The following is a 15,115-nucleotide window of genomic DNA, read 5'->3' as shown; positions in this document are numbered from 1 at the left end:
AAATTAGATATTTTGAAAACATATCACCATTTATTCAAATATATGCATGAAGTCATGATAGACAGTTTTTGATTTATGATAATAAAGTATCCCCATACGTTTTGCATTGAAAATATGCTCAATGTTTAAAAGAATGTACATATCCGTTAGAATGAACAATTGTCATTAAAAAAAGATTAAAGATGTTAGCCAAACGCAAAATAGTATGAAGAAAACTTATACCGTTTTAACAATGAGCCGAACCAAGCGATTTGAGTCAGAATTAAATCTACTTATTAAGAAAACAAATCGATGCTGCATTTCCACAATTTATTAGTCGAGAAACTATTCTTCTTATCAATATGTAGTTTACCATGATAATTTATAGCTATGGAATATCATTTTTTTTTATGCATAGTATTAGAAATGCAAATAGAGAAACACCTAGTATTTCATGTTAAACTAAGTGTAACAACAACACTGAAAATAAACTCTATTGTGAAATTTTACACAGCGTTTTTTTATGAAGAAAATAACTTTAACACAGGAGACAGTATTTTTATTGCTTCAAACTAAGGAGTTTATTTATTTTCCTGGGCCATTCAGACCTACACTTCGAAAAATGTACAAACCGAACTGAGGGTTGACAATTTTCTGAAAGTAAAGCAGTTAATGAATTTAGGATCCGGAGCTGGCCATTTTGCGACAACAAGAAATGTATTTAGTACTGTCAACAGGGGAGGTCATGTTTGGATTCAAACAAACTATTATTCAGAAAATTATTTGAATGTACTGCATGCAGGTGTAAGAAGTTCTTTCATGGGACTTTTTATCCAATAAGTCTGAACGTTTTAACAATTCATTTTAAATAAAATCCGCAATGTGAAACATGATAAAATTAAAACTAGGATAGTTATAACTCACTGAAATTGTCCACTTCACTGTGAATAGTTACAAAAGCGTGTAAAACAGTTCAATTATAAGAACAATTATGAAAGGTATAACTGTTATCATTTAAAACAAAAGCAGACAAGAATTTAAAAACAGAAACCAATGCACTTGGTTTTTTATTATTAATCTGTCAGTCTATATTTTGTTTTAACATTTTCTTACGCCCTTGTATAGTTGGAACCAAAGCTACATGTATACATAAGATTCCAGGACTCGTTGTAATTGAATCACAGGCTGGCCTGCGATGTAATAAATGTTTTTTGATGTGACTAAGAACTTATATAGATTTACATTTGGTAACTATTATGATCAATGTGCCCGTTTATATATACCTCAAATCCAGACATAACAAGCACATATAAGCATCAAACCTGTCAACTTGTGTATTAGTTGATATATCTATTGATATCATAACTTGCAAGTACAGAAACAAAATAAACGTTCGCAAATTTAGAATTCATAAAAACAATCATGAAAAATATTGCACATTGCTAACATTAGAGGGAAAATTATGTAAAACGTCTCAAATCATTCAGAAAATTTCAATCTGGTTCCTAATAACAGATGTTCCTGCATGACATAAAAATTATAAAAAATATTGAAAGAAAAATGATGATGACGTATTTATGTTTTTGCTAGCTAACATGTGAAAAAAATATATAGAGAAGATACGATTTACTGATACTGATGGCTAATAATGTTTTGTAATATCATACCACAATAAAGGTAAAGATGCAAAATTGTATTTTTTCTTTTATTTCTGACACGTTTGAGTGCCTGTTTTTAGCAAATTTTGATGTCTGAGGCAGTTGATAAATATGTAACATTGTCCACATTTCAATAATTTTTTCTTGCTTACTTAGTGTTTAGTAACCGATTTTCATATTCTTTCAGTAAGATATGATTGCTGTTAAAATAATGTTCATCGGCTTCGTCACTTAATTGTGAATAGGTGACATAAATGAGGGATTTTATTTAAAATTTGAAATCTACTTTTCTGCAAACATATTGTAGTATATATGTCGTGTACAAGTTTCGATTTTGTACAGGTTATAACATGTACAAAAATGTTGTACATGTTATAACTTGTATAATGCACACATACAAGTTATAACATTATTACCTCAAACATGTTATAACCTGTACAAAATATTGTTTAAAAATGGATTTAACTTGTACAAAATTTAAGATAAATCTTATTGAAATAAAATTTACAATTAAATTCACCAATACATAAAGATCAACAATAAACAGGCCAGCACGTGTCTTTTTCTGTAGAGGACAATGATCACAAAGTTAAAGAAATATATATTTCATGGCTTATATTAGCAAAATATGTTTTCATGTAATTGACGTATGTTTATACAGTCCATATTGGCTAAAATAAGTGTGACAATATTTACTAAAAGCTTGCATTTCCTCAATGACAATTTATTTTACATTATATATTAGTAATTAAATTCTACCAAAAAATTTAAAAACAGTGCCTAATAATTTGGGGTAATACTCCTCCCTCTCGTTTTATACCATGCAAGACTAAAAGAATGTCTTATATGCTTACTCTGTAAAAGCAAGAGAGAGCTGAAATAGTTTTCAACGGACTACGCTTCATTATCAATATATTTGTATCTATTCTTCAACATTTTTGGGTTTCATCATGACTTATGTAAATTGATAACTCATTTTTTTTTTATAAACTATAAGATCATCTCAGAAGAGACATGTATTGTCGAAATGCGCATCTGGTGCAAGAAAATTGGTACCGTTAATTTTATTGCATGAGGCGAATGTCATTTTTATTTTTTAAATATATAATCCTCTACTTTGAATTTGTGGCCTTTGGATGATGTTTGCTCCATGGGCGGGTTGTTGTCTTTTAGAAACATACCCCATTTCCATTCCCAATTTTATTTGTAGTCACATCTATCCTAGTCATCCTCTTATGCCTTTTAATGTCAACTAAAATGAAAGTATTTGGCTATTGCCCTCAAAGTGGACACTCACAATTATAATTTATCAAATGAAAATATGTCCATATATATAGAAAGTCATAAGAGGATCATAAGACATTTCCTTAAGAAATATATTATGACAGGTCTTAGGAATGCTTCGTAATGCCGACCCATGGACATTAACTGTATCAAAAAAGGACAAAACACACTTACATGAAGGAATAATAAAAAAAAATATTTAAATATTATTGAAGTTAATAACATCTGTTGCGATAATAGAAACATATCTTTATTTTTTTTTATTTTGTACAAGTTAAAACCATTTTTAAGCAATATTTTGTACAGGTTATTACATGTACGAGGTACTTTTGTACATGTTATAACTTGTATTTTTGCATTATACAAGTTATAACGTGTACAATATTTTTGTACATGTTATAACCTGTACAAAATCGCAACTTGTACACGACATATATATTCATGGGGTTTCAGATTTGATGGATTCGTGAGCCACAGATATACATGTTTTTTCTTCAATCCACGTAAAGGAGATTTCACGTAAAGTAATGAGTCTCATGTTCACAGAGATCTTATAGAAGGGAAGTTAATCAGTACGTTGGGGATTTTTAAATGTGTACTTAAAGAAATGATTGCCACCAGTAACAAGAAAAGTTAATAAACTTTAATATTTGGTAATGCAATTGATGATGCAGTAGGTAATGCATAGACGGTGTGGTAAGAAAGATTTTGTTTAAGAAGATTGAAATATGATGTTCAGTCACAAAATATTTATTTGATAAGATATTGAGAGTCATTGAAAACATTGGAAGAAGGCCGTTGTTTGCATAATGCAAAAGAAAAAGTAGAAAAGAAATGAAATTGAAAATGCATACATATCATTCATGTTGATGTTATGAACATGAAATATTATATGCTAATGGATATCCTTTTAGCAGCATGTTTATATTGTTCCTTAATTTTATATAAAAGCTTTAAATGTCAGCACAAGTCGAATCCTTAATCAAATTGTTATTCTTTTTTATCACTCTCAACGACAAAACTGATAGAAAATTTTTATTAGAAAAAAGAAAAATTAAATTGCGTTTTTCTGTGTTTATTGACATAAGTATTGCATTATAAATACATACCTAGCTATGTTTTTTTAAAGTATGAAACTCATTCCATACCCTACTTGCAATCATTTTATCCCTCGTTTTCTTTAATCAATTATGCATCAACCTTGTCCCCTTTTCTATGTTAAAAGTACTTTCATAGATCTTATTTTTCTAACGTCTTCGATAAAAGAGAATCATATTTTTATTGATGCTAACTGTATAATTCATGCAATACCGTCAATTATTTTTTTTTCATTACAATGCATGTAAAATGAAATGCTTGTACCTTTATTTTCAAAACGATATTATATGTTGATCTCTGGTGAACGAATACTTGACTATGTTATATTATACAATGAACAAAAAATATATACATTTTAAGTTTGATACGATAGAAGTGAAAATAAATGTAACTACAAGAAATAACAGTTTTAAGGAAGCATAGAATAAACGAAGCTGATTACAGGTGAGCTGATACATAACATCGAAAGAATAAAGATAAAGATAAACTGAAAATTAACTATATCTTGAAACAAACCCACAAAAAATACAAAAAAACTTTGAACGGTATATTTATAAGTAAATAAACGTCAGATGCCAAGATAACTGCACACATATAAATATATATTATATATATAAAGATACGTTGAATTGTTGTATGCATCCACAGAAAAACAAACTATGAGTTTCCGAATTTTGTTATATGTTGGATTGTTTTTATTCCAAAGAGTGCTTTCTAAATACATAAGCTATGCCACTATTGAGAATAGAACGGAACTATTAGAAAGGTCGATGGAGTCATTGCTGTATAGGATAAATAACATAAGTGAAATACTGAATAATCTACCAACAAGTAAGTATTGTCCATGTGATTGAAACAAATGTTAAATGTTTTGAAATTGTAAGTCATGCATTTTTATAGTTACACTTGATTTTTAGAACAATTTCTACTGCACATCACAGAAAAGGAATAGCGTTTTATTGCTTTTTTCTTCAGCGTCAAACTTAGGCCTTAAACACAAAAACAAAATTCGTGTAATTTAACAGAAATCCTACTATAATACGATAATATCTGACTTTAGTCTAAGCATATTTCTTTAATAGAACTTTTAAAAAGTATTTCAACTTGATATACGATTTTGCAATTAATACATTACAATAATTTTTTGTTTTTATAATTATTGTGCTGTTTACATGCATTGACTTTCATTGCAAGTACTTTAACACAATCTAAAGGAGACACCAATCTAACAACACAGATATACGATGTCTTGAGATCATAATATGATCATCACTATTAGACCAGCACGAACTGTTTTTAAAATGTTTGTCGGGTTTTCAAAGGTGGAAATGGAAGCAAAATCATTACATCGTGTCATTGTTCATGGTAGATATTTATAATTTATCAAATCTGTTAAAAACGTGTATTAAATAAGCTTTATGAAAACACATATAAATGTCGGTATATGAGTTTCACTTATCTTTTGTTTCCACTCTTTTTATATGTTTGGACCATCCTAACAGAGAATTGATGTTAAACTATAGAATGTCGTCCGCTCTTTAAACATGTGTTAAAGCTAAAAGTTAAAAAATGATTTGAGTTTTCAATAATAATGAACGTCTTGACCACGGGTAGTAAGGTCGTCATATCGAAGAGCGTTTAGTACAGTGATTTTGTCATAGCTTGGATAAGTTTGACATGGTTAATTTATGTTGCTTCCCCAAACTATTGCCTCAGTTCTATTCACGCGAGCAGAATAAAAGCAAAATAAGATGCTTGAATCTGTATTGGAGATCAAACGATCTATATTTGAATTGTTGTTACACGAAATTAACGCAGAATAAGCAAGATATCGGAATTGCTATGGTTTGGTTAAGCGATTGACATGGTTCGGTTAAGAGTCTAAAAATTCGTCATGGTTTTGGTCAAGATTGTCATGGTTTAGATCGAAATAAATATATATGTGTTTCACTTTAATATTGAAAATTTTATTGATAGCGCCTGTTATTGAACGAAGTTAGCCTATATATTAACTGCATGAGAAGAAAAATGCCTGTTTAACCAAATTTAGTGGGTGTAATCGTCAAAGCGTATATTAAACATGTCATGTTACTTTTTGTAAGTTTTCTACAATAGAAATTTAAAAGTCACTGCTCTTTTAAACTGGCTTTCGATATAATTTTACAAAAAAAGGACAAAGCGTTGCTTCTGTTTCACATATTATCTTTTCTCCATATGTCCATGCTTGACTCTGCCTGGGATATCATGAACGGCATCACTAGTCAAATAGCTAAAGATTTCTACTCAAAAGTGACAGCCAGTTAAAAAAATAATTCTTGTTTTTTATTTTATTTTCTAGAAAACTATACATTTGTTGGTTTTTTTTTATTTTAAATTTTGAACCAGTATGATGAATACAAGGAGATGTGGGGTTATAGGTCCATGATACAGTAACCCAACTACAAAACTAACCAAAAGATATTAAGAGGACATCATAAGTCTTCAACCATTTACGAAACCGAATAGTTACGCGTGGGTTCGATCATTCACCAGACATACAGGTAGTAAAATATGTAAAACAAAATAATTTATTAAATAATAAGTATTTAATACATTTAAAAGTTGATTTTTGATTCATTTCTAGCATCCATAAAGTTTAAATGATATATTGTCTCATTTTCAAGATAATGACATTTTTAGATATCATAACATGCTCGTTTATGAGGATGGATTTTTCTTCATCTTTCCTATGATACTGACGAATTCCTTGAGCACCATGTGCAAATCCATCATATGGGTTCACGATTGCACCTTTACGTTTAGCAGTAGATCTGCGGGGTTGGTCAAACATTGCATGGCTTCTGAAATAAATAAACGTAGTAATGTTTAATTAGTCCTTTTGGAATCATGTTTATAATATGACTGCTGCAATAAAAGATTTAAAATTTAAGAAACAAATACTATTTGTATTGAAAAATAGAATCCTCTCAATATTGTTTCATATAATGCTATGCAATGAAACTGCAGTGTTAAATATATATCGTTATTTATTGCTAGACATAATTCAAAGATGCGCGTACTATATGTGTAGATAAAGACACCATGTTCTGCCAGAAACCATTATCGATTGATGCATATCACAAGATGTGACTTATCGCATTATTTTACTCACAATGACCGTCATAATGGCTGTCCCTTATGGTACAGGATCACCTCGCCCTTCAGGAGCGAGCGAGCGTCTTAGAGAAACCACAATTGATGACGGAGTTTGTGATGCTACTGACTATTTCATGAGTTATGCTTTCTTGATATCATTAACATATTAAAGATGGGTAATATTATGAATATAAGAACAGGAGTTTCTAATTCATTTTTTATCATTAAGAGAAGGGATGTTATGTCCCGTCACGATGACAAATAGCTGCTAACATCTACATCATTTGATCTCAGGTGGATAATTATCGCATTGGCATTCATATTGCATCTACTTATGACATATTACTACATTGTATGTGCGTTTTTATATCCATTTATGTTTCAAATGGAACGTTTTTTGTTAATTTTGATAACTCTTCATTATACACGACAAGAATTACATAACTGAACCATGTCGAACATGCACTGAACCGTGACACGAATGAACTAAACCATGACACAGATATTTCAGTATTTTGAATTGATTGCAAAAGTAGGTTTTTTTCAGAATAATTGACCGCAGTGTTATATCATGAAGATATATGTGATGTAACAGACTGTAAGAAAATGTATTTTTTTTTATGCACGATAAACCAATTAGCAAGTTTTAAATTTTGACATACGCAAGCTTTTTTCTGTGTTAAACATTAACTATATAATACAACTTGTGATGTACTAACATATTTACGTTAAACAAAGGTACTTACCAGCTTGAATTAATGATCAGAAGTTCCGTTTACAAAATATCCCAATGTTTACATTTTTGCATTGATTGTCATAAAAAAAACTTAACACCGTCATTTCAAACTTATCCAAACTATTGGATGGATAGTTGTCTCATTGGCACTCACACCACATCTTCCTATATCTATGACAAAATCACTGTACTAAACACTCCTCGATATGACGACCTTACTACCCGTGTGGACCATTCAACTCCGATTGGTGTTTTTTTTATTTATTTATCTCCAGTTTATAAGCTTTGATACTTCTTAGATGGAGCAATTCTTTGGTTTTCTTGTATATCTTCGATGAAAATAAGAAGACACGACATAACTTCTCAAGTGACTTCACGAAGAAAGATTTTTTATAGAAATGTCTAGACGATATATAACATTTCCGCAAAACTGATAAAAAAAAAATGGTAATACCAGTAAATCATTGTTTTTACATGATTCTTAATAACTATGACATATCTTTGTTTTCAGAAGCTCAAAATGAAAAGAAACGACCTCTTTTTTATGTTGAACTTAGTGAAACAACAACACTGAATAAAAACTCTATTGTTAAATTTGACACAGAGTTTATTGACGAAGGAAACAACTTTAATACAGGAGACGGTATATTTGTTGCACCAATCGCAGGATTTTATTTATTTTCTTGGAACGTTCAAACATACACTTCGAAAAGTGTAGAAACCGAACTAAGAGTTGACAACATTGTGAAAGGAAAGCAGTTAATGGCTTTATGATCAGGAGCTGGTCATTTTGGGACCACAAGAAATGTACTTTGCACTGTCAACAAAGATGATCACGTTTGGATTCAAACAACTGCAATTTATTCAGATAACAACTTCGATCAAACACATGATGGTGTTAGAAGTTCCTTTATGGGACTTTTTATCCAAGTAGTCTGAGGGTTTAAACGAGTGTATTTCTAAAATGTCTGTAATGTGATGCATGTTTATGTTTTAAAGCAAGGATATCTATATCTCAATACAGGTGTCTACTAAAATGTGAACACTAACAATAGCTTGTTTAAACAGTTCAAGAACAATAATTATTATGATTTTTTTAAAACTTTTAAGTTTATTGTTTAGAATAAAAACAAATATTGAAGACAAAAAAAACCCAAATAAACACTATTTTGACCCTTTAGTATCTGTCAGTTTAATATTTTTCCACTTTTTCTTTACTCTTTATGTACGTAGTTGAGGGATTTTTAAGTTTGATAAACCCGTTATATTGTCTCATGAAAACCGACACAACAGGTACAAGAAAGAATATATATATATATAAAAAGAATAATTATAAAACACCTCGAGAAAAATCAATGCCAAAAAAAAATCAAGAAAGAAAAAGAACATCCAAAAGACACACAAACACTCAAGAGATAGCCATAGCAGTATTAAAAATAAAGTAGTTGGAAAATGCAAATTCTCAAAAGTGGCAGCACATGTGGAAAGAGAAAATAAAACTGACAACCAATGTGTATGTACTTGTAGATCATGTAATCATTTGATTCTTTTGTAAGTTTGAAATATTATATAAACTGTCAGTTTGTATACTTTTAAAAGATTATTTTTGATATCCAGAAAATCAACTTCCGTCAAAGTTTAAAAAATCAGAATATCAAACTATAACGAAAAAAAACCCAAACCTATTCTTTTGTAAAACAAAACCAATTACTTTTAGGAGTTGCGTTTCTTTACTATCAGTAAACAAACATAAAATGAAAATGACAGGCCTAGGCCGCTTTAATATTTAAAATGGCCGTGCAATATGCCTTCTTTGATAATAGAATTAAACAAAATATCAAATAAACATGCATTTGATGTTTTAACTTCGTCAGTTGTTTTTATGAAACTTTTCAGCTTTTCATAAAGATATGTACTCTACCTTTTGACATTCATTAATTTTAAGTAGTCTTCTTTACGCAAACGATCGACGCTTCATCATGGAACCTCCAGATTTTTTAATTTCATCGTTGCTTTGCAATCCTATCCCCATATTGACCAAACAAATATTTTTAAAAACAATGTTATCCATTTTTTTTATTTATATATAAATTTTGATCATACTCGTTAATGCTATTTATGTCCGTTAGATTTGTACTCTTTGGTATTGGTTTACATTTTCCTGCGTCATTTTCAGTCTTATATGTCATATGAACCTGACTGTGATTGTGATGAAGAGCAGCAATTAAAGCGTTGCATCCGAAAGTTTTTTTTAATTTTTATGCAAGCTTGTTTAGATTGTGTAATGAAGCAATAACCATATGATTGTTTCCCTTTGAACATGTTGGAGTTAAATAAATGTGCAAACATTTGCACACCTGTTCCATAACAACACAAAACAGAACTGAAAACTAGATTAAATCGCAAATCAAAAAGCAAACATTTTTTAGTGATGTGATGTAATGTAACAGGCTTACTACACAAACATTATCAATACAAACAAAAAAATACCGTTTTTGTGGTGCCATATTTAACTTTAGAATAATTTGTAATTTTTATTATGTGAAGTTGCATGAAGGTACAGATATCGATGTATAAGACTATAAAAGAGTTGTTTATAAAGTGATACTTCTGTAATTCGTATTTTACGTTATGTAAACATGAATGCACTTTCATTACTGCTAATCTGCGTATGTTTCGTGCTTTTTGTAGAACCAATGTCCTAATTAGTTGCATTATCTTATTATTTTTTTTCTAAATAAGATTGTTACATCAGTTTATTGACGTTAAGACTTACAGGTACTATTTATCCTTTGTGGTTATGCAATAACCTAACACCTTGTAGAAACATTGACACTTTAATTTGTTACTATTTTATTTTATTTTATTTTTATATTTGTTTTTCATTTTCAGAAGCTGAGACACACGACATAAAAATCTGTTTTTAATTTACTTGATCTGTCTCGATACAACATACGAGGGTATCACCCATTCAGAAACCAGTGCCTTTAGAAAACAACACTAACATAATTTATAACATATTTAATACTCTGATCATAAATTAAGTTACCTGTATTAAGATTTGGCAAACTTGGCCTTAGATGAATTGGCTATTTCCTTTTATATCCGTTTTGTTCATATAGCACCTCAAGTTTTCAGGTCTTATAAATTCGTGCCTTATGGGGACATGGTGGCCGAGTGGTCTAAGTTGTTCACCTACATCATTAAAGCCTGTCAATACTGAGGTTGTGGATTTGAACGCCGCACATGGCAGGTATCGACTTCGACATTGATTGACTAGTATTTATGATTTTCCAGCCAAAATTCAGTGATTCTCCCCAGGTACTGCAACTTCCTCAACCAATAGAATATGACGCCCATGATATAACAAGTCTGATTAAACAACAACAAACAATCAATCAATCATTCTTGGATGTCAATGTTTAAGTGCGTTGATCAGTCCGGATGAAGGTAAATCCAGAAAAGCGTTTCGGACGGAATAACTAATATAAGTTATTTTAGTTAATGTGGATCTGATGTTCCTAAATGCAATTGAAGCAATACATAAACTTGAAAATGATACCTAGTGGTGAAAAAAATAAAAAATTTGGAGAATGACTAACAACTACAGGATACAAATGACAATAAAAAAGGCAGACATTTTGCACTGAAAAACTAAATATTGAGCAATACGACCCAAAATGCACATAACTTTTAAAGGGTACGTTTACCTCCCAGGAAAAAATAATTTCAATCAAATGTTACCTTCAAAAACAAGAAAACGCCTCAAATCACTTTGTCACTTATAGTCGGTAAATTTGAACCCGCATCAGTGGACAAAAGAGAATTTAAACAGCACTAGGAAGGAAAAAAAATATGCATCAATCCCCAATACCAAAATATATCGAATTTACATCAAATGAATGAGCATGAACTCTTTGATTGTTTCTATTCTTGATTATTCGTCTGATGGATGTTGACTTTATTTAACTTTTTGATACAGAAGATATCAGTAAATAGACAATATCCAGAACCGTGCTATTCGCTATTATGCAGAAATTTATAGATATGCAATCAACCTTGCTATATAAGGGAATATTGGGTAGATCCCGACTCAGTATTGTCAATTTATGGATACATTGAACAAGGCTACTGTATGGTCTTTAATATAATATATGCTAGACAAAAGTTTGTTTTATTTTCTTACAGTACCATAGTGGAGCTTAAACCTTAAGTGTTATCTCTATTTATTGACTTTTTTACCACAATATTATCAACTACTTCAACGTCATACTGTAGAACTGATTGTTATAAACTTTCCTTCTTATTCCATCTGGTTTGACACAAGAAAAGAACAAACTTAAATTTCTATAATTTATTGTTAATATTGTCTCGATAAAAACATTACATTAAACAAAACAACGTTTGGCAGTCATGTATTATAAACTGATTGTACGCCAACTCTTTAATGAAAGACAGATCTGTAGAAACATGTTAAACTGATATTGTTTTTACTGAAACTACTGTTTATCTATATCTATTCCGAAAGTTGCGCCTTGATTGAATGGTAGACAAATTATTTAGGTCATCTGATATATATTAAAAGCAACATAATCTACATTAACTAAAGTTTCTCAAAGAAGTTAAGACAGGTAGTTCTATGGAAGAACAAAGAAAAACGTATTCTTTTATCACACTGAGGTCAAGTGTAGATACAATTTCAATAATTATGATAATCATGATATACTAAAATTCAAATGTAGTTCCTTCTCTCGACTTACGGGAGAAAATTAATCAGCAATTAAATAATCAGATGCACGTCAGACGACAAATAACTTCAATGTATCTTTGACCAACCAGTTAAAGCACGCTGCGAAATAGGAAAATGAGTTTACATTTTTTTCTTTATATTGCAGTAATTGTAGTCCACATAGTGTTTTCTAAATCCATAAGCAATGGAACGATTGAAAATAGAACAGATGCTTTGGAAAAGTCTTTTGACTCATTGGTTTTACGGATAAATAATATTAGTGACATTCTGAATAATCTTCAAACGAGTAAGTAAAGGCTTTTGATAAAGGAAAATATCTGTGGGATATACATTAACGAAGCAGCTATTTATCAACACATATCACTGAAAGACATGCTTGCACATAAGTTTATTTTTGTCGATTGCCGATCCAAATAATAGTCAATAGAGGTACTTATAGTAAAGGTTGGTAAAGTTAAATACCACAGCAAATGTTTGCACCTGTCATAATTCAGGAATATGGTGTTCAGTAGTTGTTGTTTGTTGATATGTTTCATGAGTGTTTGTCGTTTCTTGTTTTTTTTTTATATAGATCAGACCGTTGGCTTCCCCGTTTGAATGGTTTTATAGCTTGCTGTTCGGTGTAAGCCAAGGCTTTGTGTTGAAGCCCATTATTTGACCTATACTGCTGTTTTTTTTTTTATAAATTGTCACTTGGAGAGTTGTCTCATTGGAACCCATACCGCATCGTCTTGTATCTATTTATATATATCTTTTGTTTACTAGTATCGAAACTGTAAGACGACATTTTAGAAGAGTTATTTAGTCAGACCTTAAATTACGCTTTTTATCAAACATTTCGTGTTTGTACTATGTTTAGAAATAACAATAGTTAGAGATAAATGTTAAGGGCAAACAATATTAGTAAGCTCATATATAAGACAAGATATACAAATAAATGAACTAAACTGGAAGTAGCCAATTAAATTATGATCATATTATTACCCCCTTATGACAATTCTAACAATTGTATATAATTTTGTCTATTATATTGAAAACTATGACTAGAAATGTAGAAATTTGAATCGCTAACACAGTCAGTAAGACAAGATCTACAAATAAATCGAGATGCTGAAATTGTTTATTGTCTTGTTTTACTTGATATGTTTTCTATTGAAAGTCCGTTTTGTTTTAGTTGTTACTTTACTTGTTTTTCGATTATAATTTATTCGAGTCTTTAAATTCCTTTTCATTGCCGAACTCGTTTGACACATTGACACATTACGAGTAAAATCTGCTGATACGTCTGATTCACCGGAGAACATCTTGTTTTGGGTGGGGTTCTCATCGTGTTTCTTAGTCTTTTGTTTTGTCCTTTGGTGTTTTTTTTTTTTTTTTTTTTTGCAGTAGTGATTTAATCCGTCGACAAAAGATTGATGAATATCCTAATGATATCTTTCACCTTTTATTTGACACTCCCCAGATACTTTACTTCAATTCATACATGTTATAGTCATATAGATTTCACAACTGCCACAATTTTTTTAAGATATTTCTCCACTGGAGACAGTTAATTTGTATTATTTAAAGCGCGAGGCTTGCCTTTTTCATGACGTCACAATAAGAAATTTAAGAAGAAAACAAGAAAATTTGACCTCACAATTAAAATTTGTTACAACAAAATGTTTGAGATATTGGGTTCTGGGATAGTTAAAATGGAATCAAAAATTTGATCATGTTATTAAGCTTATTTGAAAAAAGTTATAACTATGGTGAGCAAACCAGTAACATAAAATTTACCAAAATTGAATTGCATTTTTAAAGGAAATATAAAACCATGTAATTACCATACATTGGGAAAATGTTCAGGATGTTTAAAGCCACTATTTTATTAACCTATAAACACTAAGACGTCAAGTTCATGTAACATCAATTGTTTTTGCAAAATTTTTGGCATTTTATTCCTGCTGCGTGCCAAGTGTGGTTGATTTACTCGTAGCTCAGTCATTCTTATAAGGGAAACCGTGTGAGTGCATGTGTCGTCTTGATTATTTAATTTGGGTTTGTGTCAATAAGAATGTATTCGCTAGCTACCAAATCCTGAAGCAGAAACTATATATAGTAACATGTGTGCACATCGAGCTTTCCATTTAACAACTTTTTATTTGTTGGATGTTGGAACCCACAGTATGAAATAAATTAAAAAAATAAATAAAAAAATAAATAAATCGAGTAACTGAGAAGTATAAATGCCTGATGTTTAGTTTTTCAGTGACTACTCCATAGCAATTTGTAAAGTTTCAGTTCTTTTTTTCTATGTCCTAACAACTCATGAACTAAATGTTCGGATTGTTTCTGTTTCATCATAAGAAATACATATTTAAAAAGAAAAAGATGTTCTATTGCATATTTCCCTTTTTTCATGCACTTTCTTAATTGGATGAGTATTTCATTGTTGAAGGCTGCACGATATCCTTACAGTCTGGTCTTTTGATT

At 30.2% G+C, this 15,115-nt stretch overlaps 1 protein-coding gene across 1 annotated transcript; it reads left to right on the top strand.

The window, feature by feature from the left end:
• Positions 1 to 7,183: 7,183 nt before the first annotated feature.
• LOC134684713 (uncharacterized) lies at positions 7,184 to 8,664 on the top strand. The gene is made up of 2 exons (XM_063544018.1): positions 7,184 to 7,292; positions 8,402 to 8,664. Exons 1-2 carry the CDS (start codon positions 7,184 to 7,186, stop codon positions 8,662 to 8,664), a joined length of 372 nt encoding a protein of 123 aa, XP_063400088.1.
• The last annotated feature ends 6,451 nt before the right edge of the window (positions 8,665 to 15,115 follow it).

Source organism: Mytilus trossulus, chromosome 9 (assembly GCF_036588685.1).
Source record: "Mytilus trossulus isolate FHL-02 chromosome 9, PNRI_Mtr1.1.1.hap1, whole genome shotgun sequence".
NCBI classification, from domain to species: domain Eukaryota; kingdom Metazoa; phylum Mollusca; class Bivalvia; order Mytilida; family Mytilidae; genus Mytilus; species Mytilus trossulus.
The sequence above is the reverse complement of the archived record's forward strand: the minus strand, read 5'-3'. Positions and strand labels throughout refer to the sequence as shown.

Excerpts from the sequence above, each read along its gene's own strand:
- LOC134684713 (XM_063544018.1), top strand. The coding sequence starts at position 7,184 with ATGGCTGTCCCTTATGGTACAGGATCACCTCGCCCTTCAGGAGCGAGC. Across the intron at positions 7,293-8,401 it reads TGCTACTGACTATTTCATGA|AAGCTCAAAATGAAAAGAAA; the intron begins GTTATGCTTTCT and ends CTTTGTTTTCAG.